Source organism: Astyanax mexicanus, chromosome 20 (assembly GCF_023375975.1).
Source record: "Astyanax mexicanus isolate ESR-SI-001 chromosome 20, AstMex3_surface, whole genome shotgun sequence".
In the NCBI taxonomy this organism is placed as follows: Eukaryota; Metazoa; Chordata; class Actinopteri; order Characiformes; family Acestrorhamphidae; genus Astyanax; species Astyanax mexicanus.
Window position 1 is genome coordinate 6,810,163 of NC_064427.1, and position 16,101 is coordinate 6,826,263.

Genomic DNA, 16,101 nt, shown 5'->3' on the forward strand with positions numbered 1-16,101 from the left:
AGTGTGCTCAAGTGCCAGTGTGCTTGTGCAGAGAGGGGTGGGATGAGGGGGATGAGGGGGGGTTTGATGCACCATGTCTGGACCACCAGAGACAGAAACAGAGAGAGAGAGGTAGGATGGAGCTGGCTGCTGCTGCAATAAGACAGTCGTTTTTTGGCCATTTTTGGCCCTTTAAGTTATATAATCAATAATTGGCATTTTTAAGCATTATTACTTGCATAATAATTATAGTGCTGCTTTAGAATGCTGTAGAAAAGGGCTGTAGATGTGATTTTGAGAGCTGTCTGCTGTCTTATATTTCACACGAGGATGATAATGCACTATATGCTTTTGGTCTAATAGACCTGGCTGAATCAAAGCTTTGGGTCATGGGTGCTGAATCTGAACCAAGCTGCTGGAAGTTAATTGAACCCATGCATGACCTCTTCTTGGGTTGAAGCAAGCATCCTGTATGTGGATCCCTGTGGAAAAAAGGTAGGACATAGTTGCTGTGTGGCTGTTTGTGTGATTGTCAGTATGAGTGAGGGTATTTTATGGTATTTTTACAAAAAGTCAGAACCAGAGTCAGAACCAGTGTTCAAATGTTTGTTACACTGTATACAGTGCATTTGGTCCGGTTAATATTCCACTGCAATTTAAGTTTAGCAGACAAAATAACTTTATGTCCTGTTGTCATCGCTGTATCTCACTATACTTGGCAATGATTGGTTTGTGTAGAATGTTGTCAATTTAGTTGGTTGCTTTTTCAGGTGTCATGCCAAATTCTGTCTCACTGCCATAATCTAAATCCCTGCAAGTACACATAAGTAATGCAGTCGAAACAACAAAACTGATTATCCTCATTTTTTATTTATGTTTAGGACCAAGGGCTAATCTACAGTTACAGTAGATATATGAAACACTATATACACTGTACAATTTTATGGCACAGCAAAGGTTGTTTTACTTCTTCTATTATTTAAAACTACTTGACTCAACTTGACTAATGGGTGATGAAATCATGTCTCAACTTCCTGTTATTTGGTCAGAAAGTTTAAATTATCAGAAAAAAGTGTTTCACACTGCAAATAAACACTGAAAAAAATAATAATGCTTTTTGCAATACCCCCCTAACAAAAGTAGTCTAACTGCAACAAAAGAAAAACACTGCTTTAGTGTGTGAATGAATACCAAATATTTGTTAAAATAGCTAATTATACATATTTACATATTCAAGTACATACACTTATTGTGTTGGTAAAGCTATTTTAAATATTACATTAATTATTTGAATTGACAATCAATTAATTTGAATTGAGCCTTGTATTTTGTGTCGTTATATTTAAATAATATAATATATGAACAGCATGATAAAAAAGAACATGCCACAGAGCAGTAGTTCTAAAACATTTTAGATCATGTACCACCTACAATAAAAAAAATCAATAGAAATGTTGCAAAATGACTTTAATTTTGAAGTTCATGACAGAAGAAAATTATGTTCATTTTAGATAATGTTTTTTTCCATATGTGACAATATGTCATTGTTTTCAATAAAACCAGGCAAATTCTTACGACCCAGTGAGACATACCCTGTTACCCAGATGCATTTTCCTGTATAATCTTTTGTTTTTGACACAATAAAACCATTTATTTGGTGGTGTGCCACACTTTAAGAATCACTGCCATAGAGGGTTAATAAGCTCCTGATCAGCATAGGGTAGGTTTTTATTTGAATTTTACAGTTTAGCTGCTCTACTAGAAAGATCAGCCTGACTAAGCCAAGCTTAGAACATCTGAAACCTGCTACCAGCTACTTCACATGGTCATTTTTAAAATTAGACTTTGTGTATTAGGTCTCTTTAGCAGGATAGAGAGACAGTTTTGGGAGATGCTAGGCTAACGTTGCTAACAAACACTGGACTTCAGTCACCAGGCAATTTATTTGCTTCAGAAATCAACAAAAAAGCTGCATAAACATGTTTTTTTTAAATAATTATATAAATTAGCTTTATCTTTTAGTTAATTTAGTTAATGTTAATTGATAAAAATACATAAATATGCTGTATTTAAATGTTTAAAAGGAGTGTATTTACAGTGTTTGCTAGCTAACTAGCATAATTAGCCTAGCATGTGCTGTTCTAAACTAACTAAACTAAAGATAACATATCCAGGCTGATTGATTGATTGTATCTGGGGTCAGTAATTTAACATGGTATTTTATTTTTTTCTGCAGACTGCTTATTTCACATCTGATTGTGTGATATAATTAATTGTTTTGGGAGTTTGTGGAGAAGTGTACAGAAAACATTTGTTGTTATGAAGGCCAGTATTTGAGCAGGTGAGATTCACAGTAAAGAGAGAGAGAGAAAGTGAGTACGAGACAGAGAGTAAGGAGAGATTAAAAGGAAAGAGAGTTAAAGCAAAAAGAGTATGTGAGAGTGAGCTTGACAATACATTCAGAGAGAGGAGAATAAAAATAAAAGAAAGGCAGAATTATAGAGTATTTAATATTCATTGTAAAGATAGAGAGAACAAGAACAAGAGAGTGAAAGTTGTGTAAGAGAGATTGACAGAAAAAGACAGAGAAAGACAGAGTAAAGAAGAACACAGAGAAGAGAGTAAAGAGAAGAGAGAGTGAGATTGACAGTAATGCCAGAAAGAACGAGAGAGTAAATAGATGGATTAAAGTGAGGGAGTTTGATGGAGTAAGATTGACAGTAAAGATAGTTAGAAAGAGAGAGAGAGCGAAAGAGAGAAAGAAAGAGAGCCAGAGAGAGAGAGTAACAAGTGTTTGATCAGGTGAGATTGACAGTGAGAGAAGAGAGTGAGAGAGGGTGAGTAAGAGATTAAATTAAAGGGAAATAAAGAAAGAGAGAGAGAGAGAGAGAGAGAGTATAAGCGACAGAGAGTAAGAAGAGATTAAAAGGAAAGAATATGGAGAGTGAGATTGACAGTAAATTTAGATAGAGAAGAATAAAAATAAAAGAAACGCAAAATTAGAGAGTATTTGATATTCATGGTAAAGATAAAGAGAGGGAGTAAAGAGAAAGAACAAGAGAGTCAAGGTACTGGAAAAGAGACAGAAAGAGAGTAAAGAGAAGAGGGAGTGAGATTGACAGTATTGTCAGAAAGAACGAGAGAATAAATAGATGGACTAAAGAGGGAGTGAGATTGACAATAAAGACAGCAAGAGAGAGAGAGAGAGAGAGAGAGAGAGAGAGAGAATAACTAGTATTTGAGCAGGTGAGATTGACAGTGAGAGATGGGAGTGAGAGAGTAAGAGATGGAGAGAGTATTTAAAGGGAAAGAGAAAGAGAGTAAAGACAGTATAAGAGAGTAAGATTGATGGAAAAGGCAGAGACAGTGTGAGATGTGAGAGAAAGAATGAGGGGGATGCAGTGCTTTGTGGGTCTCTCTGTGGTGGGGGGGTTTGTCAGGAGTGTGAGGGTCCTCATGCTGACTGGTTTTGTTGCTCTGCCAGATGATGAAATGTTAATCACTGCAGCTCGGCTCTAAACGCCGCTCTGAAGAGCTCGCTTTCTGTCCCAGAAAAACAGCCAGAGCGTCTGAAGGCCTGAGTGAGGACGATGGGAGAGAGAGATGAGGACTGAATTGCTGTAACAGGCCTGACAACAGCTCACAGGTAACACATCACCAGCTCTACATCCACTGCAGGTCATTTATATCATCACTGTCATAGGAAACCTTATAGTAAATGTAATGCCATTTACGATACTGTGGTATTTTTACATTTATTTGCATCAGAAATATCAGAATCTGATCTCATTCCACACAGAAAATTGGGAATTGACAAGAAAAAAGGGACTGGTTGGTCCTTATTTTGTAGCTTAAGCAGCTTCCATTCTTTTGGGAAATACTTTTTTCTATTAGATTTTGCAATGTATCCTTGGAAATGTTCCCTTATTCATCTAGAAGAGCATTTGTTTGGTTGGGTCCTCCACACCAGACTCACGAACCATGCCTTTATGGACCTTAATTTGTGCATTGTATTAGTTGGATGACCACCGCCCCACCTCAATTTAATGCTGCTGAATGTTGGGGAACTTTATACCTCTTTATCTAGCCAGGCATGGTGCCAGCAGGTTTATCTAGTTTATCTGCTCCAGAGAGTCCTGTTCCATTGGTAGTACCTCTCTACAGGGACTACAGAAGCTGTGTGCAATTGGTGCAATTTAATGTCGCTGAAAACATTCCTTAGAAAGGGTTTCTATAAACATTTGGAAACACATTTTTGTATACTAGGCAGGGTAAAGTAAATGGAGAGAATGAATGCTAGTTTATGCTTACGACCTCTGCCCAGTTATGTTTTATAGTACTAATATAATATATTCAAATAATATTATGCTGTATTTAATAAATATCAATTTTATAGTGTGCATCAACTACAGTACATTCAAGCTCTGAAGGTAATAGCCTCAGTAACAATCCCGTGAAACACTACAGCCAGCTACTGAGATCACATTTGATCTGATGGTCTGTGACTACGAGCACGGAAACCTCTCTCCAGGCTAAAAGAATCGACTCAGACAGTGTGTATCCAGAACTCATTGAACAGGGTCAGGAACTGTCCACGTGACGGGACTCTCCAGCCGTCAATAGATGAGCACAGGCTAAGCTGTGTGTGCTGGACCGAAGCTCCTGCCAGTGTTTGTGACCAGACCAGTGGCACTGTTACATAAGAGATATGCTCTGAATGAGCTTCTGAGTTTGAGTTGGTATGATTTACAACCCCAAATCAGAAAAAAAGAATTAACAATATGGAAAAGGCAAGTTTTAAAATGTGCAATGTTTTTTTTACATTTACTTTGACTTTTATTTGATTGCTGATAGTATGAACTAAAAAAAAAAAATCAAAGAAAATATGTTGTCTGGTCAGCTTTATTTAATTTGTTAATTCATTAACACAAGAAATGATAAATCATAGGTTTATTTTATCTGCACTACTGACACTTTAGACATTATACCAATGTAGCTCTTGCACATTGTTTCATTTATCAGCTTACTGCCTTTTTATCTTTTTGTTTATATTCTTGTACTCTTTGTATTAGTGAGATATTTTTATCTATAGTGGACATAATTATTTATAGTGAATATATTATCATTTATAGTCATTGTTAATAATTGTAATGTGTCTATTTATCATCAAATCAAGCTGAACTGCTTAAATATTTGCACCAGCAGTGGCATAAAGTTATCCAAAAGTAGTGTGTAAGACTCGTGGAGGAGAATATGCCAAGATGCATGAAAACCAGGGTTATTCCACCAAATATATTAACTTTATTAATATAAACTTATTTTCTTTCCATTATTTGACGTCTGAAATCTCTGCCTTTTTTTTGTTATTTTAGCCATCTATCATCTATAAATCCATTCATTCATCCATCCATCCAACAGCCTACAACACATTTAATAAAAAAAGATGGGGGGAAAAGTCAAATGTAATGTTTTCTTCTTATAACATTTAAAACAATGACTACCAAGTGTTTAAGGTTTTATTGTATCCTATTCCCCTTAATGTGTGCAACAGTACAGGGTCATTTATTCATTTTTCTATTTCAAATTGTCTATTTTGCTCAGATCAGGGCTTAAGGCAGTCCATTGTAATGTGTGCAGCATGTGGTTTTACTTTATCTTATTAAAAATTGAATAGATGCCTATGGAAAAGATGTTTTGTTTAGAATGCAGCATATGTTGCTCTAGGATCTCAGTGTACCTTTCTGCATTAATTCTAAAATCACAAAAATGTTCTGACAAACACCTGTACCATAACAGACCCTGGCTTTTGGAATTTTTGATAACTGTCTGGAGGTCACAGCGTCCATCTTCTAAAAAAAAAGTTGCCAGATGCTTCCAAGCCCAGAGAATGTCAGTTTTTGATGCAGGGCTGTCTTAGGATTGGAGATCACGGTGTTCAGCGTAAGCTTGTGCCCTTGCCCTTTATGAACTGAAATTCCTCCTGATTCCTTGAATGGTCGAATGATATTGTTCACTGTAGAGGGAGAAATATGCAAAATTCCTTCCCATCTTTCTTTTAGGATTTTTTTTTCATGTATTTGTAAATTAACTAGAGATGCTCTGACCATCTATATCAATCAATAAGTGTATATGTTAATTGTTAGTGCTGTACATTCTCATAGCTTCTCGACGAATCAGGCAGCTGAAGTGGTTTAAAGGGAGGACAGGCAGTATGTTGGGGGTGCTGTCTGTCGCTCATATGCGCCGTCTGCCACCCGATTTGTTCCCTCAGTTGTCATAGCAACAGCCATTAGCCTGGCTTTCAGTAAAAATGAACAAGTACTTATAACATCCCACGGATCTGCTTTTAGCCAAAGCGCTGCATATTTCACGGCTAAGTGCCCACTCAGTATCAGCTTTAGATCTGCTTGTATATATATATATATATATATATATATATGTACCTCTTTTAAAATACATTACCAGTCAAAAGTTTGGACATACCTATTGTACTTTCATGAACAGCTATGTAGATTTAATATTTTATACATTTTAATAAAGCAAACTACTCTCTAAAAAACTTCATCTACTTTATTTTCTACTCAAAGAATGAATTATAATTCAATTTAATTCATTAGTTTAGCTGCTGGGCTATCGTCAGTTGTTGGTTGGTATTTCCAGGCATATAACGTACAGTAGTAACAACAATGGGTAATTCTTAGAGCTCTGTGTTACACCCTGCGCAAGGCATGTTACGATGCAAATTGCTATCTTACACCCCGCCATCAGTCTATTTTCACACCTTGTGTCTGTGTTGTTTAAATAGCAAAGATGCTTGCGAACAGTTCTGTTTTTCTATTTCCTTTCTTAATTTAAGCAGTGTGGATACCCCAGTTCTATATATGAAAACTAAGCTGAAACTTTGAGCCTGATTTGATGTTGTTGTTTGATATGCATTTACATTTCACTACTGTCACTACTGTAACCTTGTATCTGTCTCTTTCGTATCTTCAACTTTACAGAAAAAAACAAAAAAAAAATGCCTTAAATATTATAATAGAAGTCATTGTTAAATTACATAATGTAAAATTATGGAATTCCAAGTAGAGGTGTACTATAGTGTATCGTTTATCAATATTATCTTTATAATTTTTAAAAAATGATTAAAAACATCCGTATAGGTGTACGTATGCATACACTAAATATTGCACTTTACTTTTGTGGTAGATTTATTTTTTTCATTGTTGTAATTTTATCCAAAATCAAAGTTTATTTAGTTTCTACTAAATGTTTAAAACTATTATATTTATACAAAATTTAAAGTTAACATTTATTTTGTTGCAATAGTGTGTTCTTTAAATTAATTTAAAAAAAAAATTTTCAAACTGTTTAAAAAAAAATGTATGTTTTTTATTGCAAAAATACCCTGAAATATCATTTACTGCCCACAGTCATTTACTGTACTTACTGCACTGTACTAATTATTAAAAGGTACAGTAACACAATGAGCCTGTTTTATTTGGTTTGTATATAAAGAGAAATGAAAATAAATTAAATTAAATTAACTCTAAAGTAACTCTATAATAAGATAAATGCGGGGGTGAGCGAGGGTCTGATAAATGTGTTGCTGACAGCTTCCACTACTTTAAGAGCAGAGCACCGCTCAGTGCTGCGTAGGAAGGGTGTGAGGTACAATAAATGAAGATCGAATGCGGAGGCAGCGCAGACTTGTGGGCAGAGATAGATTAAAAGATGTGGTAACAGGGTTGGTCAGTGCTAAAAAAAGATGAAAGCGGTGGTGCTTGTAGTGAATTTCACTTGCGTGAACATAATGGAAAATCTGAGAATCTAATCCCACTAGACAACCCAAAAATATATATGAAACAGAAGAACTCTGTACAGAAGCATGAGTAAAAATCCATTAAAACAATAAGATGCTGATACTGTGACCCAGGTACACAAGTTTAAATCCGAGGTCATTCTGCTTCAGCATCAGCAGCCTGAGTCAGAGAGAGCACAATATGCCATGCTTTCCAATATGCCATGCTTTCTCTGGGTGGCTGCACTGGTGATAAATGGATAAGAAATTGTGGCTGGCTGCACATGTATTGGAGAAGCCTTGTGCTCATCATGTGTTTATAATCCTAGGAATAATGTGCTAAAAACATGTAAAAAAAAAAAAAGAAATCTTCATTCCAGGCACTTTCACAGCCTAAAGTTAAGTTAAAAAGGTCCTACAATAAATGCTTCTACCTTTTCTAAACACACTCTGATGCACTATTTCAACAGGACAATGCTCATCAATAAACTGCTGGCATCTAAAAAGCTTGCCTTGAAGTTACCATGCCATGACCAGCCACATTGCCAGACTTTACTCCTCCTATCTCTGAAGGAACTGTGTAAATTTTTGGGCTCTATGGAATGGATTATTGCAGGACACCATTAGGAACCTCTCCAACTCTCTGTGAAGATTTCTAGCAATTTTATTGCAATAAATATGACCAAAAGTTGCCAATATTAGTCATTTATTCATTTATTGCTCCTGGTAACTTTGACCTTTCTTCCAAATAGCATTGCAATCCAACATTTCCTTCTGGATTAAACTTTTTTTCAACTATTTCTGTGACAGTGAGCTTAATATGGTTTGTACAGGGGTGCTCAAATATTTGCGTACAATCTTCTCCCTTGAGATTAAGAACTTTTTAAGTACCTTTTTAAGGGTCAATCCAGTTTGTTCAATCAGGCTTCAGTAAATCCTTCAAGGGTTCTAGGTTGGATAACATTGGATATTTGGTTTGGAGTGCCCATCCACACAAAACAAAATCTCCGCCTCCACAGCCATGTGACTGGAGGAGAGAAGAAAACACAGCCTAATATTTTCAAACACTCAACTGGAGAGATTTCCCAGCCTGCTGGGCTGGTGGCTTGTTGTCGATGGGTCTCCTTTGTCTTGCTTTGCCGCCCCCCATCAACGTCCACAATTGCTGCCTTTGTTGTTCAGATGAGTGGGGGCATTCTTCCAGCAGGATGACCTCTCCTGTCTCCGCAGGCTCTGCGGCCCTCAGACGCCTGCCCAGTACCAGCCTGTCCGTCCTAATGGGCAGAAACAACCCTACCCCAGTGGACACAAGGAATGGACGCAAAGTTCACATAGTTTGTGAGTATAATGTCTTTTTATTTCTTATTTTTTTGTAATTCTGGTAAATTGCCATATTTTGCTATTGATGTATGTAATTTCTGTTTGCGGTAGAATTCTGAAATTCTTAAAAAATACATTTGTACAACTGAATCGAAGTGATTGTGTGATGATCAGTGCATTGTTTTTGCACTACATCGCTAGTCAGAGATATCATACATTCCGGCTACAAAACACAAGGCAACAAACAAGGCCAGCATCAGCCATAAATATACCAAACAACAACTTCAGAAATTTCCGACAGCTCTTCTTTGTTTTACAACTCATCCGTTCTAGACGTTTCCCTCAGAGTCCTTATTATGCCACTGGTTTGGTGCCAGCTATGGTCTAAATGCACTCTGTAGGGTTCTGTAGAACCCCCCCAAAGGAGTGAATGAGCTGCCAGCCTGAAGAAGCAACATCACCCTTTCTGCCCTTTTCAGCTGTGTGTTGGTCCAGCAGACTCCCCAGGGATCTGAATTCACACTGTTGTTCTTTTAAATTCATGCTGCCGTGCCAGCGTAAAAAGAATGCCCTAATTTCCGCATTTAAATAATTCTGCTGAACTAATTTCCATGTTAAGGCTTCTATATAGCACTTCTCTTGGTAGAAGAGAGCTTACCAGATACAATACAAAAATACAGCAATACTACTAATTCATGATAATGTAAATAGTAACAATAAGGTAATAACAACAAGGAAGTTCTCACTTTGTTGCTAGGTGGCTGCTGTGGTGTTTCAGGTGGTTCCTTGTCACGCTTCCTGGTCTCTGTACCTGCTCCATTCACTCAAATTTGAGATCTTACAGTCCCTGTTCCTTGATGACCCATTGATGACTGCACTCCATTCAATTGCAAACAGCTCGTCTTCCCCTGAGTACTGATTTTTTGCACCTGTGTATAATTATTATGCTCTGAAATTTAACTCTGTTTGTCTCCCTGTAACTTTGTGAAGAATTGCCAACTCAGTTGTTTTTTATTCCTATTTGTTGCTTATCATGTATGATTTTCCATTTCGTTTTCAAACCGTTGGTAGGTGATTGTTAGACGGTTAGGGTGCTGCTGTGGTATTTCAGGTGCAGACACTGATTTAAAGGTGTTAGAGGATGATTAACATAGACTGTACATCAACAGATGAGAGCTACATGCTTTAACTAGACACCAAAAAGATTAATTTAATAGAAATGGCTTATTGTGTAATAAGTGGTCTCTCATTTGTTCATCCCCAGCAGCTGATGCCATGGTGTTGATGAGGACGTGGACATGCCGAGGAGAAGAGACCTGCTCGCGCTGGTGCTGATCATTTTGCCATGGATGCTACTCATCACTGTCTGGAATCAGAGCCCAGTCACTCCACAGCCTGTCACCCGGAAGGGTAAAAATTCAGGTTTAGGATTAGGACATATCTTTATTTTCATATTTTTGAGATGTGGTGTGGGTGTTGTTGTCAGAAACCTTCTGTAATGGATTCAATATTCAATCAATAGTCATTAATCATGTTAATTAAGTTATTAAAATCTGTTATTTGATGTTTGAGTGTTCACCTCCAAGACTATGTGTTAAAAGTCCTCACAAATACATATTAATGATGTTGAGGTCTGGACTGTGTGGTGAGGCAGTTTTTTGGTGACCCCTATGCTCTGAATATTTGTGGGCAGTTTTGGTGGTCTACCAGGTCTTGAAGGGGGTTGTTATGAGTACCGATTTACTTTAAATTTTATTGAGCAGTTTGGATGGTCTACCAGGACTTACTGGAGGTTCTTAATTATATTTTTGTGGGCAGTTTTAAGATTTATCAAGTCTGGAAGGGGGCTGTTCGAGCACTCATTTTTTTTGCATCTTTGTAAGCAGTTTTGACTGTCTACCAGGACATATAGATAGTTTTTAATGACACTAATTTCTTACAGTTTTTGGGACATTTTGGTGGTCTTTCAGGTTTTGCAGGGATTTGTTTGCAGGAATCTTTTTGTGCATTATGATTTTTTGCACATATTTACAGTTGAATTGCCACTCAAACAAGTGGGCTATCTTCTATTTAATTTCTTTACATTTCTAGAAACTGAAAAAGATGTACATAATGGCTATTTTGACCTGAAACCTATAAAATGATCCGCACCCCTTAAATCAATCTAAATACAGCATGTCCCTCTGTTTGTCACAGATAACAGGCGTGTCGTCAGCAAGACTCATCACAACAGCCTCACATTGAAAGAATCCTGCGTTTTATATAACAGCGCCTCACCGGGACTCATTCGGACGGAATACGCTTATGGTCGGCCGCCACCGTGGTCTGACCTGCTGCCCGTCATCCACGTCATAACACCTACATACACCCGACCCGTCCAGAAAGCAGAACTGACTCGACTAGCTAACACTCTACTGCACGTGCCCAACCTGCACTGGATTGTGGTGGAGGATGCCCCCCGCAAGACCTCGCTGGTGTCCAGGTTGCTGCGTGGCATGGGCCTGAACCACACCCACCTGAGTGTGGAAACCCCCAGGGCCTACAGGCTGCACAGGGAGCCCCGGGGTACACGTGTGCCTCGTGGAACTGCCCAGAGGAACCTTGGCCTGCGCTGGCTCAGGGAATCTCTTGGTCATGGCGCCAACCACCGAGGGGTTGTGTACTTTGCAGATGATGACAACACATACAGCCTGGAGCTGTTTGAGGAGGTGAGGTTTGACATGTGGCCTCTGTATATTGTTTTACAGTAACATTTACCACCTTTAATTAAGGGCTTGTGAAAAAAAATGCTCTGTTTTCATTGGTTGGTTTATGGCACTGCAACAGCTCACATGAGCTCCGTCCACATATATAAAATTGTCACTTTTAGCACATTTAAGAGCTAAAAGGGACGTGGTGAAACATAATAAAGAGTATGAATTTATTGGTATGTTGAATAGACCACATCCAAAATACAGAGCTTAAGGCACTGTATGGATTTACTTTGTTACTAGCTTGTAAATGGTGTAAAATAGTGACTTCTTTGCTTGGGCAGCAATATGCCCCTATCATTAGCATTGTAATCCTGCTGGAAGAATCAACTAAAAGTGCTGTATTTCATAATGCTGAGGGCAAACAGATGTGGGCTAGTTAACAAATGTTTGTACTCATTATCATGTTTTACTACACCCCAAGTCTATTTCAGACCAGATTTCCCCTTTAAATAGGTGTATTTTTTATATATATATATTTTTTAATTGGAGTGATAATTACAGTAAAAATCAGTCTTTGCTTAAACAATACCTAAAAAGTTAAGATGAAAACTGCCCCTCCTGTCTGACCCTGTCTTTTCTTTTGCCGCACATTAGATGCGCTCAACGCAGAAGGTGTCAGTCTGGCCGGTTGCCTTCGTTGGCGGACTTCGTTATGAGTCGCCCAAAATCAATACCATGGGTAAAGTGTACGGCTGGAGGACAGTGTTTGACCCTCACCGTCCTTTCGCCATCGACATGGCGGGATTCGCTATCAACCTGCAGCTCATCCTCAACAAACCTCAGGCCTATTTTAAGCTGAAGGGAGTTAAAGGGGGCTACCAGGAGAGCAGCCTGCTGAGGGAGCTGGTCACTCTTGGGGATTTGGAACCCAAGGCCAACAACTGCACGAAGGTGATCTTATTTTTTCTTACATTATTCCACTTCTGCTATTAGTGTTTTTTTTTTTTTTTATATTTCTGAACTCTCTACAGATAGCAGTGAGAAACAGTTTGACAGTGAAACATGAAAGCTTAATATAATATCTGTAGTTTTAGTGCTTTGACATTGTTTAAGTCCAGACGTTTATTAATTTTCTGCCATTTTTAAACATGCCATTAAAACCATGTAGAGAAAAGTAATGTGATAGCTCTATGTAAATTGATGATGAAGTGCTACCTCAGGAATTGACTTGAGAATGCCCACACCTGTAAAGGTTGTAAGGTGTTATCTTGTAAGTGAAGTTGAAGGGAAGTTTGAGTGAGGTCTGATAGTGGATGTAACATGTGTACATGGAAATACATCATAGAAGGCATTACCACCCAAAGTGGACAGTGCAGTGGGTGGTAATGGATGTGACTGGTGACATTTGGCTAGGATTGTCTTTGACAGACTGAAAATCATATCAGTATTTGTATTGGTATTAGACAACTTTTAACATTAAGGTAAACACAAAAAAAAAATTGATCTGGACGTTCCTCAGTGGTTTAACAATTACAATCAACTGAGTTTGATTCTAAACACCTTTTTAGCCGATTTTAGCTGATTTTGTTGTATTTTTTTTTTATTTTATGCAGGTCCTTGTCTGGCACACTCGGACGGAAAGACCCGTGCTGGTCAACGAAGGGAAAAGGGGCTTCACAGATTTTAATGTGGAAATATGAGGGATTCTCACAGCTTTGCACCAAAAAAATTATAAAAACACACACAGCAAAGCTCCTAGTAGTCGTAAAAACTGGTACCACAGTGTGCCTGATATACAAACACGTACATCACGACATCACCAGGCCCTCTCCCTGCTCTCCCTGGATTAATACAGCCTCAAAGCACATACTGTGTGGGACGTTGCAATACTGTTTTCAATATTAAAGGAGGAATGCACTGATCAGACGTCCTAGAGCCATGTTAATAAGCATGTACTACTTACATATATGCACTGCATTTCCAGCCAACCTTTCAAGTGACCCTAAAAAAGGCCCTCGAAAATAACCAGCATCTCCAGGTAGCAAGAGAACGGACATTTTCCACCTGCCCTTTAGTTACGGAGAGTCGATTTCTCTGTTTTCTCGCACTCGATAGCCATTTGATCGGTCACAGAAGAAAGAATCTGTTGTCCGGCGTGAGTCAGCACTGAGCAATAGATTGATTATCATAGTGGACATGAACTCTGTCCTCATCCGAGACACACTGGGCCATTCAGATAGCCAGCTATACTCCAGCACTAATGAGGAGCACTTTTGTTTCATGTTTGGAGAGTGTTGCTCTTTTTTCTGTCTTTTTTGTCTACTTTGACTTTGTCTACTTTGTAGAAACTTTGGGTTTCTTTTAGGGCTCAGGCTAAAGGCTTAAGATGGGGACAGTAGCCTATTGAAACAAAAGGTCAGTGCTAGAACTTGGCAAAGCTCAAGATACTGCATGGGGTAGGGCTGCACGATATGGACAAAACAGGGTATGGTGATTGTGATAAGTATTGCAATATGCTAGGGCTGGCTTTAAAATTTAAATACTCAAAACACCCTAAAATGCATTTAAAATGCATGTTTGTTACTGCTGTGTACTGTATATACACAGTGGTGTATGGTGGTGATGGCGCGAATGAACTGAATCAGCCATAGATGTATTAAATGAGTATTAAGTTTACTATTTTAAATAGGGGGATTGCAATAAAGGCACTGTTGGGTTCTTCGTATACAAAAAAAAAAACAGATCAAGACCACCTTCTTCTACTATCTGGTTTTGAATGGCATTTAAGATGGTCTTCGATAGTGAAGGTGGTTGAAAAGATGGTCATCCAGACTAAAACATACTGTATGCTGGGAAGCTAGCCCTTTAATCAGCTCCTGACCAGAACAACATACAGATTGTAGCATCCTGGCATGCTCAAGCCTGGTCATACTGGGTTCTAGCATAGTCAGGCTGAAATGAACGCTAATATAAATAAATAAATACTTAAGAATTCATATCACCATTTTGAATCCTGTTCATGCAGCTTGCCGTCGGCTACTAGTCGGCCTTGCTCTTTTTGGGTGGGTAGATGGTGCTTTTTTCCCTCGCCACGCCAAAGGGTGATGATATTGATCAGCACAAGGCTGCGTTTGTGAGTTGATGTATCAGAACCAGGTCGCTGCACTTTTCCTCAGAGTGCGCTGTAATGCTACTCGGTGATGCTGCATCAGGGGCAGTTTGGAAAGAAGCAGTGGCTGACTTCACATTTGTCGGAGAAGGCATGTGCTGGTCTTCACCCTCCTGCTGTTAGGGCATCACTAGTGAGTTAGGGCATCACTAGAAAGTCCTAATGAGTGGGTTTGGTAATTGGCCTACAGAATGGTTCAAAATCAGCCTACAAAATAAAAAAAATAAAAATTTAAATGCCTTGATTCATACAAACACCCATAAAAAGTCTGTGTGGTCAAAACCCTCACAGCGCACACATAAATTTAGCATTTAGCACTTAGCTAGAGGCTCCTTTGCATATTGCACTTCCACAACATCAGAACTGTGGTGGCAAATATTGTAATAATAATTAATAATAGATATATTGTGCAGCCCTTGCTAGCATGTATTCGCTTTCACAAGGAACTGAATTTTACATCTGTGTTAATTTCACATTTACATACATTACAAAAAAGTTATAAAAAAAACTGTTTCTGTAAAAAAAAAAAACAAGAAGAAAACAAGCCTGTTCAGTATAATAGCCAGCGTAATAGCTGTGTTAATGACTTTCATGAATGTTCATTTATTGTTAAGTAGGTTTGGTATGTTAATGAGAAAACTTTGGTATTGAAAAATGACTGTCAGTTACTTCTCATAGATTTTTGTCATTTAAGAACAATTTCTGATTTTTGGTTCATTGGTTTAGTTCAAGTTCAAACATGCACACGAAGACAACAGAAAAGTGCCAATAAAAACAGCACTGCTGCACCAAGTTAATGTTCTATATTCTTTTCCTTAAGTCTGGTCTATCTATACCACAGGCCTTCAGTACAGGCCACAAGTTCCAAAACTCACAGAGAGATTGATGTATTATATTGCTAATTTCTGTTAGCCCATCCATTCAATTCTAGTATTAAGTTAGCATTATGCTGAAGGTAAGTGTTTTGATCTGAAACTTGTAAAACACATAAACCTCATGTGTTTCTGTTTTACAGTAACTCATATGTTCATTTCTGCTAAAGAGCTCACATCTACAGCAAGTGATGTGCTGTATGTACAGGGGTTGGACAATGAAACTGAAACACCTGTCATTTTAGTGTGGGAGGTTTCATGGCTACATTG

General features: G+C 38.1%; 1 protein-coding gene across 9 annotated transcripts; it reads left to right on the forward strand.

The window, feature by feature from the left end:
• The first annotated feature begins 44 nt into the window (after window positions 1-44).
• Window positions 45-15,751, forward strand: b3gat1b (beta-1,3-glucuronyltransferase 1 (glucuronosyltransferase P) b). Of its 9 annotated transcripts, none has more exons than XM_049469126.1 (8): window positions 45-111; window positions 343-474; window positions 3,532-3,625; window positions 9,008-9,115; window positions 10,362-10,519; window positions 11,294-11,805; window positions 12,445-12,741; window positions 13,404-15,751. In XM_049469126.1, the coding sequence occupies exons 5-8, from the start codon at window positions 10,396-10,398 to the stop codon at window positions 13,488-13,490; spliced, it is 1,020 nt and encodes a 339-aa protein (XP_049325083.1). In that variant the 5' UTR covers window positions 45-111; window positions 343-474; window positions 3,532-3,625; window positions 9,008-9,115; window positions 10,362-10,395; the 3' UTR covers window positions 13,491-15,751. The 9 variants fall into 9 exon arrangements, with proteins under 9 accessions (XP_049325083.1, XP_049325085.1, XP_049325086.1 ...); XM_049469128.1 differs by lacking the exon at window positions 45-111 and adding an exon at window positions 9,855-10,009 and having other exon boundaries at window positions 118-474; XM_049469129.1 differs by lacking the exon at window positions 45-111 and adding an exon at window positions 9,855-10,009 and having other exon boundaries at window positions 118-474; window positions 10,365-10,519.
• Window positions 15,752-16,101: the final 350 nt, after the last annotated feature.